This window comes from Marmota marmota, unplaced genomic scaffold, assembly GCF_001458135.2.
Source record: "Marmota marmota marmota unplaced genomic scaffold, marMar, whole genome shotgun sequence".
Taxonomy (NCBI): domain Eukaryota; kingdom Metazoa; phylum Chordata; class Mammalia; order Rodentia; family Sciuridae; genus Marmota; species Marmota marmota.
In genome coordinates, this window is record NW_025999961.1 from 4,479,097 (window position 1) to 4,499,337 (window position 20,241).

General features: G+C 35.6%; 2 protein-coding genes across 3 annotated transcripts; one reads left to right on the forward strand and one right to left on the reverse strand.

The window, feature by feature from the left end:
- Nucleotides 1-2,595: 2,595 nt before the first annotated feature.
- Nucleotides 2,596-12,078, reverse strand: Brix1 (biogenesis of ribosomes BRX1). Its single transcript, XM_015496371.2, has 10 exons — nucleotides 11,889-12,078; nucleotides 8,957-9,068; nucleotides 7,720-7,763; nucleotides 5,978-6,048; nucleotides 5,683-5,732; nucleotides 5,507-5,580; nucleotides 5,302-5,352; nucleotides 4,768-4,869; nucleotides 3,277-3,405; nucleotides 2,596-3,044 (listed from the first exon to the last, which is right to left on the reverse strand). Exons 1-10 carry the CDS (start codon nucleotides 12,045-12,047, stop codon nucleotides 2,775-2,777), a joined length of 1,062 nt encoding a protein of 353 aa, XP_015351857.1. The 5' UTR covers nucleotides 12,048-12,078; the 3' UTR covers nucleotides 2,596-2,774.
- Nucleotides 12,079-12,167: 89 nt separating this feature from the next.
- On the forward strand, nucleotides 12,168-18,810 carry Rad1 (RAD1 checkpoint DNA exonuclease). Of its 2 annotated transcripts, none has more exons than XM_015496372.2 (6): nucleotides 12,168-12,306; nucleotides 12,742-13,012; nucleotides 13,945-14,053; nucleotides 14,805-15,063; nucleotides 16,821-16,919; nucleotides 17,700-18,810. In XM_015496372.2, the coding sequence occupies exons 2-6, from the start codon at nucleotides 12,818-12,820 to the stop codon at nucleotides 17,875-17,877; spliced, it is 840 nt and encodes a 279-aa protein (XP_015351858.1). In that variant the 5' UTR covers nucleotides 12,168-12,306; nucleotides 12,742-12,817; the 3' UTR covers nucleotides 17,878-18,810. The 2 variants fall into 2 exon arrangements, with proteins under 2 accessions (XP_015351858.1, XP_048658867.1); XM_048802910.1 differs by lacking the exon at nucleotides 12,168-12,306 and adding an exon at nucleotides 13,179-13,276 and having other exon boundaries at nucleotides 12,870-13,012.
- Nucleotides 18,811-20,241: the final 1,431 nt, after the last annotated feature.

Sequence of the window (20,241 nt, forward strand, 5' to 3'; positions counted from 1 at the left end):
GGCTCCGCATGGGAGGGGGCTGGGCTCTATTCCGGGAAGAGCCGCGGGGAGGGAGGCGGGGCTTCGTAGGGGCTCTGAAGGAGTGGGAGGCGGGGCCTCCGGGCAGTGGGCGGGGCCACGGCGGGTGTCATTGTGAGCGGCACAAACCGCAGACGGTGAGTGACACTGACTGGACAGCCCGCTTGAGGGCTGAGGCGGGAGGGAGACAAGGTTGGTATGGGAAGGATTCTCGAAAATATCATGGGGTTCAGATTATTTCTCAACTAAGTCCCCTTTGTAATAGATGAGGCAAATGGGGCTCCACTAGTCAAGTGGTTGGCTCAAGTCTCCTCTATGTAATGGCAGGATTCATTGAACTACATTCACTTCTTGGCAGCTGCCACTTGGTAAAACCTATGCTACCACTCACTTTGATCAATATACATGAGAAATGACATTAAAGAAGACTGTATAAATCATCAAACAATTTAAGAAGAAAACATCAACACATTTAAAATAACCAATACACATGGAATTGTGCTGATCTATCCATCCATTACTTTAATCGATTACTGTCTGGCTTCATCCTACTTGCCAGATTGGTTTAGATTAAGAAAGCAATTATGGGATAATTTTTAATCAACAAGGTTTGGGTTATCTGACTAGCTTAACTGCTCTGCATTGATGGAAGATCTGTAAAAAAATATTCCAATAAGGTTTGAAGAAACATGGGACCTTTCCCCTCCTGTGAATGGATTTGGTGGGAGAGGTTCTTTTTATTCCCACTATATCTGCCTTCATGTACAAAATCTGGAAGTCACTTGCTTTTTTTTCCCTTCTGAGACCTATTTTTGCCTATAACAATGTTTAGAAATTTTAAAGACAATGACCCTGAATATAAATTTCAGTCTTAAGAAAATAATAGATTAACTTCTAAATGAACATGGATTTGGGAGATGATCCATTCCAGAGTTCACTCAGATAAAGTATCCATATAAATGATTGTGAAAATTTGGGGCATAAAAACATTTTCATATGGAAATTGATCATTTACAAATATGAGGTTGGAGATTCTACCTGAACTCCACAATGCATCTCTCAAAAAGGTGTCTTCAAACTGGCAAATTGTTAGTTTGTTTTAAGATCAACCTTTTTCTGAGATGTGGGTGTCTAACAATCCTGAATAGTCTGTCTCATTTTTTTAATCCAAGGCTATCCATAATTGCCTAAATAAACCAATGGCCACCTTGTTTTTTGCATTTAACTAGATTTGGACTTAATTAACCACAGAAGTGAACCTCTGAACTGAATTACTTGTACAACTAGTCTAATTTAGACTATTTCAAGATAAGTAACATAGTTAACATACAACTAAGATCTTTAGCAGAAAATTAAAAATTAAATAATGGAAAATTAATAGCTCTTTCCAAAGATTCAAAATAAGACATAACGAAAATGTAATATAGGACAGAAATAACTTTACTATATAAGAACTTTTAGAAATCTGTAGAAGATAATCTTACTATAGAAAAACAAGTCTAGTCACAAAAGAAAAACTAACTTTTAAAACCAAACCTTTTTTTTCTGACATTATCTCACCATTGGCAAAAGATGCAATGAAATGAATGTTCTATCAAGCAAAATATTGTTTAAAATGTTTGACTTGAGTCCCATTTCTAAAAAACCATCACTTAATGTGTAGAAATATTCACTGTAAGCACCTGAATCAGAAAAAGTAATAAAACTGAAATATTCAACAATAAGGGGGTCAACCATATTTATCAGATTATATAGCTGTGGTATAAAGTACAAGTATGCAGCTAGGAAACACATAAACATGGGAAAATGACCAATGTGAAGCCAATAAATAGATGACAGCATGTACATGACTCAATTTTATAAAATGTATATGTATTATAAATATTTCTATCTGTCCCATGGTCACTGGAAGACTCTTTTTTCCCATTACTAATCTGTCTCTAAGATCTTAAGCCCAGAAATGTTCTGGTACTTGACTTTTTCTTCTTTTTGTTTTTTGCAGTTCAGGGGATTGAATCCAGAGGCAGTCTACCACTGCATCCCAGTCTTTTTTATTTTGAGATGGGGTCTAAGTTGGTAAGGTTTGTCTCTAATTTGCGATCCTCCTGCTTCAGCCTCCCAAATTGCTTGGATTACAGGCATGTACTACCACACCCAGCAAGACTAGGTTTTAAAAATAATCTATACCCATTGCTTCTAAAACAAAATTGTAGTATACAAAGTGCTTTCAACATAGGTATTAACTCATTTGATTCTCAAAACTTAAAAATTTTAATGAATTCTCTTTTGAGGTGAGAAAAAGATCAGAGGTTAATTTTTCCAAGGTTTCATTAATTGGTGACTCTAGGAGCCAAAGCTCAGTTAAGATGCTTTGCTATCTACCAGGGTATCCCTATTTTACTACTTAGCAACTATGCTCCCAAAGAGCCCAAAGCCTTTGTATGTAGTAAGAACCCAATAAATAAATTGAATTTCAGTGTTGCTAAACTAAAAATTCTAACCCAAGAAAACAATCCTAAACCACTGAGCATACTAAGTTTTTAGTAATATCAAATAAGCTGACAAGAAAAACAAAAGTTAACTGATGAGTTCTGGTGATATTTTATTTGGAAAATGATAAGCATCACTGATTTTTAAGATTTTTTTCTTTTAAATGGTACACTAATTAGACAAAAGGTAGTCCTAGATAAAAGTATTTACATACTCAATACAAAATAAATACACAACAACTGAAAAACAAATCTTTATCCATTGATTCATTTTGCATTCCCACTGTTCACCTTCTGGTTCATTTTTCTTTGCCTTTTGTAAATCCTTTTTTTTCTTGCTTTCAAATCAACTTTTGGCTCTGGTTTTACCCACTGTATTTCTATTGGTTTTTTCTCAGCTGGTGTAACAAAAACATCTTCAGTGGGATCATGTGGAAGAATAGTCTTTGGCTCTTTCTTTCGCAGTTTCTGCACATCTTTCACTTGCTGTTTCTCTTTGTATTTTGCAGCTGTGATAGATCTTATGATACGCCGATGCTAGAAACAACAAAGATTAGGTGGTTTTGTAATAAACATTTTATATAAGGCAGACATTCACTTAGGAACTCTGTTCCTTCACCAGTGTCATGAGAAAAGGTAGTAATTCACAGGTATATACATAACAAAAACCAAAACTGGTTTCACAGTTTTAATAATTACTTTAAGAAATTATTTTGGTCACAGAGTTCTGGTACACTGAAGACCACTAAACAACAACAAAAAAGCTTACCATGTTTGGTGACTGGTAGTGAGGATTTTCGTATAAAGTTGGTCCTCCAAAACTTCCTTGAAAAATCTTTATAAGATTCAAGACAAAACGAGGTCCTATTTCTACAAGAGCAGCATCTTCTTCTATGATCTTTAACAGGAGGGAAAGATTCGTTTTGGTTTGGATATACAACTCAAAACTGGATATACCCTCATTACAAATGTGCTAAAACAACTGATATTCAGTAAAATTAAGGTAGAGACATGGAGAAAACTCGGCAAGTGCCAAATCATCAATATTTTCTAAATCTATTACTAGTTACAGGAGGTTGTTCTGGAAAAATACGTATGTTTTCTCAATATGATCTTTAAAAATTGACTAATCTGCTGGAAGCAGTGACATGCCTATAATCTCATCGGCCCAGGAGGCTGAGGCAGAAGGATCACAAGTTCAAAGCCAGCCCAATGCAACTTACCAAGACCCTGTCTCAAAAACAAAACAATGATAAAAAAAAAAAACAACACCTGGGGATAGGGCTCAGTGGTTAAGCACCTCTGGGTTTAAACATAATACCAAAAAAAGAAAAAAAAAAATTGACTAATCTGAATTTGTTTCACATCTTGCTTCTCACAAACATTAACACTGTATGTTGGTTCAGGTATGTCTGCCCTCAGAGGTTAAGAATGGAATATACTTAATTCATATTGCAAGGAGTCTTATATAAAACACACAGGTAAGAGTCCATATGCTGTTTCAAATTTTGTACTTGCTGCTGTCATTCACTTCTCAATCTTTCTGCAGACTTATTCTACCAAATTTCTGCTTCAAGATTTCAAGAATCACCTCTTCTGAATGAGTCACAGTGTGACTCATCTAATAGTTCTCATTGAATGCTTTCTACAGAAGTCATGTTTGTCTGTCTTATCTCCTCCTTGCCCCCTGGATAGATAGTAACCTTTGGAAGAAAAACATATTTTCTTGTATTCTTTACATAAATTCTTTAGCAAAAATTTGGAACCCTAATTACACCAGAGATTTTCCTTTTTTTTAATGCAGTACTGGGTATTGAACTCAGGTGCACTCGGCCACTGAGCCACCTCCCCAGCCTTATTTTGTATTTTATTTAGAGACAGGGTCTCACTGAGTTGCTTAGCGCCTCACTTTTTTGCTGAGGCTGACTTTGAACTTGTGATCCTCCTGTCTCGGCCTCCCAAGCCACTGGGATTATAGGTGTGTGCCACTGCACCCAGCAAGATTTTCCTTTTTATAAAAATGAAACATACCATGGCTTGTGAACAAACCTGCACTCCATATTAACTCATGACCATGAAAAGACGAAGACAGAGATCACTTAAAATATGAGTAATAGACAATTATTTATTTGCAGTAAACCTCTGAGAAGGAAATAAGACTATTTAAAACAAAAGGACTTACAGGTTGCATTTTCTATGTCTACAAATAATCCCACATACCTTACTTAAATCTATAATTTAAAAGCAAAGTAAAGCTAACCTGAAAGTTCCGAAACCATATTCTGTTATCCAAAATGGTGAAAGTAAACACATGGTCCACAAATGGTTGGCTTTTGGGATGATATCTGGGTGTACTAAAAATCTAGTTTAAAAAAAAAAAAACAACACATTAATTACTTATCACAAGGCGTTTATGAATTTTTTTTGAGGGAGAATTTTTTAATATTTATTCTTTAGTTTTCAGTGAACACAACATCTTTATTTGTATGTGGTGCTGAGGATCGAACCCAGCGCCGCACGCATGTCAAGCGAGTGCACTACCGCTTGAGCCACATCCCCAGCCCTTTATAAATGTTTTTGATAAGTAAGTTAATAAAAAGTCTAAAGGAAGACCTTAACTCAGAAGGCTGAGAATCAAAAGTTCATCACCAACCTGGGAAACTTATAAAAAGACTAGGCATCTTGGTAGTAGAGCTGCCCTGGATTCAATACCTAGTATCAGACACTCATACAAAAAAGTCCAAAGGAAGACAGTCACTTCTTACTAAAAATGCTTTCTAGGAAAGATATTTACCTGAATTAAGAGTTCTTTTAACAATGAATAGTGTGACAATTCATCGAAAGCCTACAAAAATGAAAAGAACATATTATTTGACAGTAGTAGAATGCATAACTTAAAATTGTTCTTTATATTAACTAAACCTAATTATATACACAACTATATCTACTAAAAAACAGCTATGCAAATAAGAAAATCAGACACTGTATGAGAAACTTACAGGGTCAAAAGACAAAAGGGGCCGAGAACCTTTCAAACAATTTCCTGTCAGCTTTAATTCAGCCAGGGTATGAACTAGAAAAATTAAAACAAAAACAAAAATAGTTGTAACTTTGACTCAATTATTCCAAATGATTATTAATTTTTTCTTTAAAAAATAAAACTGAGTTAACTTACTGTTTTGAACAAGGAATTTGGCAGATGGCCCATGAGGTGAATTTGAAAGCCTGGAATATATGAGGAAAACTTTTAGAATTTAGAATATAGTATATGCTTACCACCTATTCACGAAGATACCATAATATGCTTATTGAAATATTAAATTTTCTTTAAAGGCTTCAAATTTTGTGAAATCAAATGAGTTTGCTTCATTCTCCCCTCTTTTACGTAAAAAACTGAAAGGATTCTATTACATACGAGGTACAAAGAGAAGCCCATTTAAGTTCAATGCAAATCTTAATAATCCTCTTACCACATATAGAGATCCTGTTTTTTCTTAGCTTCAAAATAGATGCATTTATTGCAGTTTTTCATTTCACAGACCTAAATGAAGCAAAGTACAGAAAAATGTATATGATACAAGTGAGAATGTAATTAGTGCAATTCAAACAAATTTCTCCAAAAACATTTAAGCAAATTAATAGGCCCCAAGGTCTACACCTAGGTGAATTTATTCTTTCCAGAAATATTTAAAGTTCCTCTTGGGTAGGATATCTCAAGAGTTTTCTGAGCAACTCTTTGGTAGACGTATCTATCCTACTCTGTTTGGCCTAGCATTTTAAAGCAACTGGTCTCACTTTTGATTATTGGTACTTCTTCCAACCATAGTCCTATTTCCAAATACAAAGACTGAAAATAAATGCCCTAAAGATAAGGCACACCACAATTAAACGCATCAATCTTATGAATATACCATCCTTACAGAATCAATGCTTTTATAGTGGTTATTTTATCCTCAACTTCTTAGGTTTTTTATTTTAAGTTCACAAAATTCAAGTTTTTCCTCCTCATTTATACTTATCACATTTCTTGATGATCTTGTTCTATAAAATCATTATAGGATTGGTGAAAAGCAAAACCATGTAAAACCTACTCCAAGTTGAACTGTACTTCAACATCTTGAAGGTTTACAAAGTAACCCTTAAGGAAATACACAAAACACAAGAGCAAACTCTTGTATTATGTTGATACACATAAACTCAAGCTATCCCATATGATATTCATAAATTACTTGAGACTTTAAACCTAGCAACTTTAAAAAAATATTAGGCCCAATGCTTTTGTATCATAAAATTACTGGTCTCCAAATAAATAACATTAAGTTTGTGCCACTTCTAGGCCTCTGGACTTGTTTTTTTTTTTTTTTTCTACATAGCATGTTCTTCCACACATATTTCTACTTAAGACTCTACCAAATATTAAGTTGAACAGCATTCCTTCAGAAAGGCCTTTCCAGTTTAGCTAAGTTGCCAAAAACCCATATGTTGCTTTACTTCTATCTCCTTGAAAATTATAAATTTTCTCTTCCCTCTTTGAAATTATAAATTTTGTTTATGGCCCACCTTGTTAGAATGTAAGCTCCACAACAGCAGGGGTAGTATTTTGGTAAACAATGATTCCGTAGTACACAGAATAATATTAGAGCAGAGATTTAAAAATTTGTGCTAAATGAGTAAATAAAAGAAGCTTTCTAGTAAAAGAACTATCTTAAAACAATTATTTTGAAAACTATTCTTTCAAATACAGGTTTAATATCTTCAATAATATTTTAACCTACTACTAGTTTATACTATTTAAGAACAAATCTCACATATATCACTTTTTTGGCACGATTATTTTTATAATGTGGATTTTCTATAAATATTCAGTGACTTTAATTTTATTTTATACAGATTGGTTGATAATTTTTATGAATATCTACTATGAATTTTGTACAATATAGACATTATGAAAGAAAGCAAATGAGGTATCTTTGTCTTCAGGAAATTTCAATATGCTTGTTGAGACACAATAAACACAGAATTCAGAAATAATATATACTGAAGCACTAAAATGTGAGATATAGGAAGTACTATAAAAACATAACAGGTTACTGACGTGTAAAAATTTGAATATTCTCATAAAACAAGTTTAAAGTCATCAAATAATTGACTTATATTTTAATAAGGCATCGTTAAACTTTCTAAAATATTTTGCTATAGTTTCTAAACTTACCTCGTTAATCACAAATAACTTATCTTTACGATCCATTTTAGTATCTATAAAAAGAAAAAAAACTAAGTAAATGAAAGATTTCAAAGCTATTTCAATAAATTCACATATTACCTAGGAAACAATTTCTGGTGTTTTTGTACTGTTTGGCAAAGAGATTTTCACAATTAATTTTCAAAATAATCAGACCCGAGAATAAACAACCTTTGATTGATTCATTTTAAGTATGAAGAAAACAAGTAATTAAAAACTAGACCTCAAGAATCATTAACAGTGTTTTAAGCAGTTTTTCAAGCTCTAGGTACAGTCATCCCTCTGTATCCAAGTAGGACTGGTCTATATCCAAGGACGATTGATTACAGGACCCAGTGCACATACTAAAATCTATAGATGCTCAAGTTCCTTATATAAAACCATGTAGCCAACTGCATAAAACCTAGGCACATCCTCTTGTATACCTGAAATCATCTCCAGATTACCTATAATACCTAATGCAATGTAAAAGCTATATTAATAGTTGTTATCCTATATTGTTTAGGAAATAGTGACATAAAAAAAGTCTGAATATATTCAGTAGTTTTTTCCCTGAATATTTTCATTCTGCAGTTAGTTGAATCTACAAATGGAGAAGCCAGGGGTCCAATGGTTATATTCTATGAACCCTTTTCAAAAATGGGAAAATTCCCAAACTGAAGATTATATCCAAGGAGCCATTCAAGAAAACATTCACTTAAGAGAGCAAAAATATTAACCAATGACAATATCTTTTAATATCAAGTCACAGTTGTCAAAGAAAACTTTTAAAAAATGATTTTGGATTATCATAGAAAAATTATACAAATTAGAATTTCTCTTATTAGTTTCAGAGATATGAAGACATTAAAGCCTACCCCAGTTTAAGTAGCACTGGTATAAAGGACCAAGCTATTACCTAGAATTAAAACCAAAAGCATCTCCCAACACAGACACAAAGCATTGTAATGAAGACATTCCTAGACTGTTTTGAAAAATGTTTCAATGTTAGGGTACCTATGTAAGAAAGTGAACATCTATTGATTTCTATAAAGATTCTTATGAAATATTCATTTAATAAATTGTGTTACTTGAGGATACACTTTTGAGGTACTCTCATTCTGTTTAACCAGATGAACAAATGAAGAGAAAATACATAAATAACTGTAAATATATAAATATGCAAGTTTATAAATACAATTTCTTAAAATACTTGCTATAAAGGCACCTGCTTTAGAATGAGGCATCAACATTCTCAAGTCCTGCATTAAATGTCTTGTTCTGAAATTTATTCCTCTAGAAGAAAAAATGAGAATCCGTTCCTTATTCTTCCATTTGCCCTAAAGAAAAACAAAATGTTAAAAGATCTTAAATCTTGTACTGAACCTATATATATATATATATATATTTTTTTTTTGGGGGGGGGGGGTACCAGAGATTGTGCCTAAGGTTGCTTAATCACTGAACCACATTTCCAGCTCTTTTCCGTTTTATTTATTTTTGTTTGTTTGTTTTATGTTTAAATTTGAGTTAGGGTCTCACTAAATCCTTAGAACCTCACTAAGTTTCTGAGGCTGATCTCTAACCTGTGATCTTCCTGCCTCAGCCTGTGGAGTCTTGCCGGGATTACAGGCACAGAGCCACTGCCCCCAGCATCTTGTTTTTTAAAGATAGTTTTAAAAGCTTCCAGAGCTGGGTATGATGGTGCATGCCTGTAGCTTCAGCTACTGAGGAGGCCAGGGCAGAAGATCACTTGAGTCCAACAGTTAGTGATCAGCCTGGGCAACAAAGTGAAACTCAGTTTCAAAAACAAAAAACAAATTAAAAATAGTAAGCCAAACATTCACAACTCTTTTTTTCAATCTCTTAATAACATTTACTGAGCACATCTGCTACCCAGAAATGCCCTCCTTCTTTCTTTACTTTTCTGTTCTTCATTTTCATTCTTTTCAATTCCTCCTCCCAAAATTCTAAAGTTTTTGTTTTTCTCAGTCTCCTTTTTTGTTAAATTGTTTTTCTCTCCATTGGAGAACTTATTCTTATATTCTCTACAGAAAGGAACTCTCTTTTGCCCTAATAACCCAAGTATTTGACTAAAGCCTGAAACTCAACTCGCAATACTATAATATTATCTTATCCCTTAAATCTAGTAAACTTCGTTGCCATTTCTTTTTTTGATGTTATCATCATTTCAGTCCCCCAGACTCTGAACCTTCCATTTGCACTTATTTTCTTATATTATCAGCATTGCTGAATGCTGTTAATTTCTCTTTGCAACAGATCTTAATTCTTTTCTCATTTACAGTGTCCTTACTTAGATCCTTTTAACCTTGTATGAAGGGCAAATCTCCTAAATGGCTAACCTTCCCAGAAACAAGTTCCTCCAATAGATATGGCAGACTAGCCAGTTCAAAACACTGTTGGAATCACAATCTCATCTCCCAGAGTTTTCCAAATTGAAAATGACATAGCTTTAAAGTTGTATTTTAAAATAAACTTTCACTTTTTACAACCAGTATCAATCCTACACTTCAATCTGGTTCTGCTTTTAGATTTTCAGTATTTCCCACTTCAACACCTTTGGCTAGTTCTTTTTTCTTTCCCTTGGACTGTTCCCTTTCATTTTGAACATCAAAATCCTACACTTTAAGATGGGCACAGTTGTGCAAGTCAGTAATCTCAGCAGCTTGGGAGGCTGAGGCAGGAGGAGTTCAAAGCCAGCCTCAGCAAAAGCAAGGTGCTAAGCAACTCATCGTGAGACCCTGTCTTAGGGCTGGGGATGTGGCTCAGTGGTCAAGTGCCGCTGAGTTCAATCCCTGGTACCCCCCCAAAATCAAAGAAACAAAACAAAACAAAAAACGTTACCCTTTAAGATCCAATTCAACATTAAGTCTCATAATTTCTATCTTATTATCCTAGGATAAAAATAAGCTCTGGCTCCAGTGTTTCACACAATGCATAACTCAAGGCCATAGATTCTTTCATATTTCTTTCCAGCTCCTTAAAGGAAGAGTGAGAGCACTAACATTTACTGAAAATCTACCAGATTTTTCTCTGGCTTATTTTTCCCAAAAAGTCTTTTCATCCTCTGAAACGGGCAGATAACAGCACAGGATGTCACTGTCTACTAATAGGGAGGGGCTATTAATTCACACTCCTCTTTCATTCCTTACAGTCACTCTTTTCCCAGAGCTTGCCATCATACCACACAGGGTCAGGGCTTGAGTACTCTGCTAGGTGCAGAAAACACTGAAACTAATAAAGACAATCCTTGTCTCCACAATATTCCACCTGGCTCAAGGAGCTTTCAGTTGAATGAAAGTTAACTCCAACTAGAACTTGTGCTCATTTTCCTTTAAATAAAATCTATCAATTTCTATGAATTCTTAATTTCCTTTTAAATTCCAAAATTTCAGGAAAAGGTCACGTTCTAGTCATCTTTGCAATATCAAATGCCAGGGGAAGCCTACCTCGTACACTACAAGGCACATTAAAAGTTTGTGAAAGGCCAGCGGGTGGCTCCTGTCTGTAATCTCAGCGGCTCCGGTGGCTGAGTTGACACCCAGCCTAGGTAACTCCGCGAGACCAAAAACGGGCGGTGATGGCTGGGGACATACTGATCAATGGTTCAGCACCCCTGGGTTCCATCCCTGGTACCAAAATAAAAAGTTTGTTGAACACAGACAAAACTCATGCTATCTATCCTAATTTTCATTCCTGAATTAAACACCTGTTCAAATAAGTCCGAGTCAATCCCCAGAAAAACATCCCAGTTTAGATAACACGCTTCAGGATCCCTGAATAACACTGGCTGACTATTGCGGATATGAAAATACCAACCACAGGAAAATATATTCCCTATAGCAAGAAATAAATAAGTAAAAGCATTTTGCTAGAAAAAGCCTGAGTAACTGGAAAACAGAATGCTAAAACTGAGCACCCCGTTGAGTTGGGTAAGAAATCTACAGACTGCCGCCTCCGGGAAGACGGCCACGTGCGCCAGGATTAGAAGTAAACAATGCCCAGTTCAGCCCAGCGGACCATTGAGACCGCTCCGGGGTAAAACTCGGGATACTCCGGAAACAGCAGAACTGTAGTTAGCCCCAAAGAAGGCGCATGGAGCCGCCCTCGCAGGTGTAACCCCGGAGCAGCTCTTCTACCTTGCAAACGGGACCTGGGATACGGTCTTTCTCTTCTTCCTCCACCTCTTCTGCCTTGACGGGCGACTTAGATAAAGATTTGGCATCTTTTTCGTTTCTTTTTGGCTTCTTCGCCTGAACCGCCAAATCCCCACGCCGTTTCCTCTTGGTTGCCACCATCTTGCCTCACCGCCGTAGCTCTACTTCCGGGCCGGCCGCTCGCTCCTTTTTCCGGTCTCTATGTTACCATGCGCTGGGCTCTGCAGTCCTATTCCACTCTATGGTGCCTCTTTCCGGTCTCGGCTTTCTAGGCCTCCTTCAGCTCTGTGGTGACGGTGGCCGAGGTGTCAAGCGGATCTGAAGAGTGGCGGGATTCCCTTTTCTTCCTTCGTGGTTTCCTGGCTGGGAAGAGCTCTCAGGCCCCTGACCTACCGCAAAGGTAGGATTTCGGTGCCGTGGGCTTTCTCCACAGGTGAGGGGCGGGTGTTCTGTGGGTTGGTGAATGGGGTGACGGGTTTTTGGAGAGTCTTCGGAGGCTGACGCTCGGCGGCTGGCTCTAAACAAGCTCTGTGGGTATATCCGGGTTTGACTGTGGAACCGACCCCAAATGCAGTTACTGTATCCGTTGTTTATTTCATGGTTTGCAACTTTTCAAATATCTCTGGCCCCATACCGAAGACGAGGAGACCGTAGCTCTGAGAGATTAGTAATTCCCCCCGCCCCGCCACCCAGGTAAGGGACGGTTTAGTGGCGGAGGCGGGGCTCAGCCTGATCCGTCGAGTTGAGCTCCGGGGGCCCTTCCAGCCCGCACCAGCGTGGCTAGGGATCGCCGGGCCTTGCCTGCGCTGACGCGGCTTACTGTTGACTCTCTCAGGCGTTTCCTGATCCTCGGGTGCAGTGTCGGCCCCAACATCAAGAGCTTACCCTCGGGGCCGAATGAGCAGTGGACCATGCCCCTCCTAACCCAACAGATCCAAGATGAGAATGAGAACAGCTTAGTGGCCAGCCTTGACAACGTCAGGAATCTCTCTACTATCTTGAAAGCTATTCATTTCAAAGACTTTGCCACATGTTTCGCTACTAAAAATGGAATCAAGGTTACAGTGGAAAATGCAAAGTGTGTGCAAGCAAATGCTTTTATTCAGGTATGGGAAAAAGGCACCTGTGAAGCCTGTGACATACTCTTCACCCAGTTTAATGAATTCAGAAAGTCTCACTAGACAAAATTCAAGTAGAGAACAAAATGTCATTATTTTATTTTATTTTTTTAAATCTTCTGGTAACAAATTCTTTTCCTATCTTGTCTTTCAGAGATAATGGTTAATAGTGACTGGTTTATTAATCTAAACTATAGGACACTCTCTTCTAAGTATTTAACTCCTTTAATCCTCACAATACACCTATATAAGGTAGGCTTTGTTATTATTCCCATTTTAAATACATGGAAACTGAGGCACAATAAAAGCAGTTTACCAGAGTCTTATAGCTGGTAAGTAGCTGATTTGGGATGAAAATGTTTTTTGTTCTTTACTATTACATTATTATTACCTCCCTATTATTAAAAGATGTTTTTTACTTTTATTGGTGATAACACAATCTGTCCTTAAAAAGTAATAATTATATGGATCAGATTCAGTTCAGCATGTTTCTGAACACTGAAGTGCACAGTATGGCCTCAGAGATGGAGAAATAAATAAGATATGGTTCCCCAAAAGATACTGAAAACTAATGCATATGTTATAAAATTATCTATTTTCCAAGTGATCTTACCCATGCTGATAAACAGGAAAAGAAGACAAAGGAACAGGAGATAGGTTTTGATCCAGGAATGGAAATGAAGGACCCATCACAAGGCTTTGCCATGGGATCTGTATCACTGTTACACCTTTGATATTAAGCTATCGAGTAGTGGTCTAATAGGTATAACTGAGAAAACTAAGATGTTCTCCTTAGTAATCAGAAATCCTCATGGCATTAGCACAATATTGTAATTTTTAAAACATTTAAAGTGAAAACTAGAATCTACCTCATATTTCATTCTTTAATATAACTCCATTTTCATGTTTATTCTTTGTAGGCTGAAATATTTCAAGAGTTTGTGGTTCAGGAAGAGTCTATTACTTTTCGAATTAATTTAACAGTCCTTTTGGACTGCTTATCTATTTTTGGATCAAGTCCTATGCCAGGTGAACCATTTCATTTGTCCTTATAAAAACATAAAATATTATACAGAATGATCAGAAAAATATAAGTTCTTTAGAATATACATAATCATTGTTTTTTTAGAAAATTAGTTGGCAATACATTTTTCAATGGTCACAATCATCCATTAAGACTTATTCCAATATTAAGTGACTTTTCATTCAGTAAGGAGAAAAAGCTAAACTGTCTTATCATATTTCTCCTTTAATGGTTTTGAATACCAAAATTCATACCATCATTAGTCACGCTCTTTTCTCCCAATTTCATCTTAAAATTTGAAGAAATGTAAAGACTATCTCCCAGTAGTAGTTGGAAGAATTCTTAAGAGTGAATACACTGACATTATAAGTACAGACATTAAAGTAATGCACTGTTGCTGAAATTGAACCTTCAAGAAATAGCATAGCCTATACTGCAACAATTGTGTTACTTGTCAAGTTAGTCCATGGGTAGATTCTCTGTCCTGAAATGGGTGTGTGTGTTTGTGCATATGATCAGTGAGCTATTTCTGAGGTATTTTGGGCAAGCTAATATTGATTTCAGAAAGTTAATTTTGCTCTGGTTCCCAATCTTGCAATTTTTCAGATTATAATTTCTTTTAAGGAGATACGCATATGATAGAAATTTGGCAGAATAAATCAGAAAATATTCTTAAGGAATTTAGTCTGTCATTTGGAGGAGAAGCTGAACACAGAGCCATAAAGACAAACCAAGTATGATTTCTTTCTGTTGCAGGGACTTTAACTGCACTTCGAATGTGTTACCAAGGCTATGGTCACCCTTTGATGTTATTTCTGGAAGAGGGAGGAGTGGTAACGGTCTGCAAAATCAATACTCAGGAGCCCGAGGAGACTCTTGATTTTGATTTCTGTAGCACCAATGTTATTAATAAAATTATTCTGCAGTCAGAAGGGCTCCGTGAAGCATTTTCTGAATTGGATATGACAAGTGAGGTCCTCCAAATCACCATGTCTCCTGATAAGCCATATTTCAGGTACTTGAGAGAAGTTATGGTTCATGTGGTCTGTATTTCCTTTCTCCATTTACACATTGCTGAGGTTGCAGAATTTTTATTACCCAAGTTCCTAGAACTTCCAGAACTTTAGGGAACTATTGTTCTTCCCTCATAATTTTAGACCTTTAGAAACTTAAGACCTAAGAAGTTAGGATTTCATATTTGGTTGTGTTGGTTTATAGATGAAAAGCTGACTCTCTTAATCCATAATCTAGTGGCCTTTTCATTATGTTACTATTTACTGTTGTAGATTAGACCACAACATGAGGGAAACTGGGTCTAAATATTTGGAAAATGTATTTGTATTATATGGTATTTTTTCTCTTTTTAGTGCAGGATGCAAAAGAAAATAGATATTTCTGATATATGGTTTATTTACTCAGTATCTGTTGAGTACTTAACATATACATATCTCTTTTAAGATTATGGGAGTAACGGCTTAAAATTAAGGTAAAGAGAAAATATGTCAAACAACAGAGAAAGAACAAAACTGCAGACCACTGAGTACCAAAATAATATTCAAAAATGCCTGAGTAAATAGCACATGAATATACCACTCAGAGAGCAATGGCCAAGGTAATTTCCAGCAGGAATACAATGTTAAAATGATAAAGCTGCCCCAAAATATTTATTCTCTTTTAAAACATTTCAGAATATTGAAGAGTAAAAGAACTAAATCCAAATGGAATAAAAGGTATACGCTCTTTTTGTGTCAAGTTTCAAAGAATCACAGGTCCTTTTAGTGGCATTAGGCAGATAAAAATTTGGCTTAAGCTATGTTAAAATGGTAACCAAAATGTTAATCATTGAAAGCCAGTTAACCAGTATGACAGAGGCTCCCCTTCTAAATAGCCTCTGTCTGCATGGGTAACTAGATGAATCATGGCATCTTTCATTGCCAGCGTGGGAAACAGTTTGTTAGTGGGGAGGTGGGTGTTAAAATTTTTGTTCTGGATATGTTAGAATTTGAGGTGCCTGTGACACTGCTGTACCAGCAGTACAGCACTCAGGAAATCAGTCTACACTGCAATTTAGATTTGAAAATCGTCGTCATTGCTGGAATGATGCCTAAGCACAAGACATTCAGAGAAAGGTTTTGTTAGAAAAAGATAGAAAAGATGGATCCTGGGAAAAGCAATATCGACAAGATGTGGAGTGGAGATGGAGCTTGGGGAAAACTTACACCGAGGTCTGATCACTGTGCTCATGTTGTACTTATCAATGTGCTGACCCATAGGAAATGCTGAACAAGTTTTACAAATTAAATCAACATATAAACATTTTAAATTGCCTAAATATAGCTGCAATGTTACCAAGGAAGGAAAGCCATAAAACTCTCAAGAGCAGTCCAAGATGCAGAAAAACATTGTGACAATAAAGATTGGGAAATGGTACCCAAACATTGCAATTGATTTAGATCAAGGTCTTCCATCATACTCCATTTCTCATTTCTGTTATGTATTTCTAGGTTTACGGATAAGGAAAAGTCAGTGTCAGAGTAGGATGTATAGACTGATGTGACTGTCTTCAAATTAGTTATTAGTTGCAATTACCTGTACTCCCACAGCATCCTGTGGGAACCTTTATTATGATGCTTCTTAAAGTATGATATAAATATTTGTTATATATGTCTCTTTCACCGTAAGTATGAGCTGCTAGAGGAAATGATTTCTTTATTTGGATCTGAATGTTGCTTATTGTTGGACCAGTGAGTAAATGCTCATTTTCTACTATAGGTTATCTACTTTTGGAAATGCAGGAAGCTCCCACCTTGATTATCCCAAAGATTCTGATTTGATGGAAGCATTTCATTGTAATCAGACCCAGGTTAACAGGTCAGTTCCTAATATAGAGGTTGTTATTAGTGATAAAGATGAAATACTTGTTTATTTATTTATTTGTAGGGGGGTGGGGGTTTGAACCAGAGGCACTTTACCACTGAGGTATACTCCCAGCCCTTTTAATTTTTTTAGTTTGAGATAGGGTCTTGCTAAGTTGTTGAAGGGCTCATTTGGTTACTGAGGCGGACCTTGAATTTGCAATCCTCCTGCCTAAGCCTTTCAAATTGCTGGTTTTATAAGCTTGTGCCACTGTGCCCAGCTTAAATACCAAATTTCTATCAACAAAAAATACCTGACTTAGACACTGTTAATAAAATTGCATAGTATTTAAAAAAAAACGAGTGAGAGGGGGTTGAATTTACTTGGAGGTTTGGAAGAATAAGTGTGGGTGAATAAAAATAACAAAATATTAGCAAACTGGATAAGTATTTGATTGAGGGGGTGGGTACCAGGGATTGAAGTCGGGGGCACTTGACCACTAAGCCACATCTCCAGCTCTATTTTATTTAGAGACAAGGTCTCACTGAGTGTCTTAATGCCTCATTTTTTTTTTTTTTTTTTTTCCTGAGGCTGGCTTTGAACTCACCATCCTCTTGCCTCAGCCTCCTGAGCTTTTGGGATTACATATCTGTGCCATCATGCCTAACTAATGTTTAATTTTATTTTATATTTGTTACTTAGTAGTAGTTCTTGTTTAAATTTGTTCATTACTTAGAGTTAATGAAAACTATGATAAGTGTATCCAAATAATAGCTTTTTATTTACTCTTTACAGATACAAGATTTCTTTACTGAAACCCTCTACCAAGGCATTAGTTTTATCTTGTAAGGTATCTATTCGGACAGATAACCGGGGATTCCTCTCATTACAGTACATGATTAGAAATGAAGATGGACAAATATGTTTTGTAGAATATTACTGTTGCCCTGATGAAGAAGTTCCTGAATCTTGAATATAAAAATTCAGTAGGTTTATGTGTATATTTAAGAAAGATTATGTTCTCATTTTGAGTACAATACTCATGATTTCTTGTTGGATTTTCTATAGGTCTCTGTAGGCTAACAGTTGTTATGTATTTCATAAATAAATGTTTTCATGTAGACATAGACTATCCAGCTTTTTGGACTATCCTGTGGTTCTATCTTTTGAACTCATGGGAATAATTGTGAGTCAAGGTGAATAAGTTATGATCTGTTCTGTTTAAGTAGAATGCTTAATAGACTTAAGGTTTTATTTTAATGAAGTTACATTAACAAGGTTCCCCCAGGAAATCCTGATGAGTGCCAAAATTTGAAAACCACTGTTTTGAAGGATTCTTAAAAAAAAAAAAGGTGATACTTAAAAAAAAAGTATTTATTTTTTAGTTGTAAGTGGACACAATAGCTTTATTTTATTTTAATGTGGGGCTGAGGAACCCAGTGCCTCACATGGGCTAGGCAAGCACTCTACCACTGAGCCACAACCCTAGCCCCCTAGAGGTGATACTTTTACATGTGATTTCTTCACAAAATTCTGAGGTTGAAGCACTGTCAAACCAGTATGAATAGTTCTTCAAATGGTTTCAAGTATGTCTCTTGAAGAGCAGGGTATAAAACAGTCTTCAGAATTATAGATTTTCTTCTCAGAACTGTTTGGAACAGGAAGTACTATTATAAGTGTTTAATAGGAACCTTCCACTTGCCTGTAATAGCTTCTTGACCAAACCAAAATATATAAAACCAATTATTAAGTTATTTTGTACTTTCCTGGGTAGTTTTTAACTGAAATATTTTATATGATTTTGTATTTAAAATAAAATATAATGCTAAAATTATCTGTTCTTTAAGAGATAAAATACATGACTAAAATAAAGTGTCTGTTTTTGTTAATAAACCAGGTAACAACATTTTAATGTCTCTCAGTCATGGACTAGCACCACTGAACCTTTGGATGTAAGAGTTCTTCATGGGGAGGGGAAACTGTCCTCCCACTACAGGATTCATTTAGCCTCCCTGGCATTTACGCATTAATGCCAGTCATCATGACTACCTCCTCCCTCAAGTAAAAGTGCTCCAAACTTTTGAAAGCAGAGAATGATAGTAATCCATAAGGGCATCTGTGGAATGCTCTACCTTAAAACAGACCCCAGAGTATTAGAAGAAGTCCAAGAGTATTGCAACAGGCTCCTTCAGAACCGCTGCAGACACCTCTTCCTAGTCACATACACAGTTCTTGATGTAACCCAGGGTCAGTACCTGACTTACCTAACTGGCAAGTCTCCCAGGCAATCTTGGAATGCTCTGCTGCTACACAAGAAGTTAAAATTTTGTAAAGTGTAGTTAGTATGTGTTCAAGAAGGAAATGAATGACTCTACTAAATGTTAGAATATTTTTTGTTTGTTTAAACACCAAGAACAGAAAATCTAAAACATAATTATGAAATTAATTAGTTAACATTTCAGGGTCTGTAATTTTCCCTTATATTTAAAATAAGGTTGTATTATAGCAGTTTTAGAATTTGTCTAAGAGGTTTTCAGTTTTTACTAGACCCACCCTTAAAAACAAATTAAAATTAGGGTAGTTATTTGGGGGTTGGTTCACTGATTTGTTCTATACTTGAACAGTGACTAGGATAATAATAAGCATTCAATAAATGTTTGATGAAAGAAACTCCACTTTCAGATTATCTTTAGCATTTTACTGATTACTGTTTAATTCTGCTTACTTAACTCTAAATTTATTTCAATCTAACATTTATGAAAACACTGCCCATATGTATAAATGGATTTAATAAGGAAGGATGGATAATTTTTATACATTGAAAGCTATCATTTTTATCTATGTGTTTTTAGCTATTTTAGAATCATTTCAGTTATTTAGAATTAAATCATCAACATCAAGGTGCCAATTTAATAAAAAATTGTCTTTCTGTGTGTGTTTTATTTGACCTAGGGATTTCCGTATTTCACTCCATAATGGTTGCCACTGCATTAACACATATTCATGAGTATTCTTCTGTGCATTCTAAACTTGTACCAGACAGTTTAGTAATAAATGAATAAGTAATACAGGCACAATTTTTTAAAACTTCACATAATGGTCACACTCCACCTTTTTGCAAAAAAAAAAAAAAAAAAAAAAAAAAATCTGCCGCAATTATTTGGTGAAATAAAGTTTTCACTTTGTTTTAGCTCTAGTGTAAGATTTCTAGGGAGAGGGTTTCCTCAGGCAGAGCTAGTGACGCTGGTGACTACAAATTTATGTGTAGCATATGGAAGAATATAATCTTATTTTTAATAATTTTATTTTTGCTTTTTTGAAGTTTATCTCATTTTTA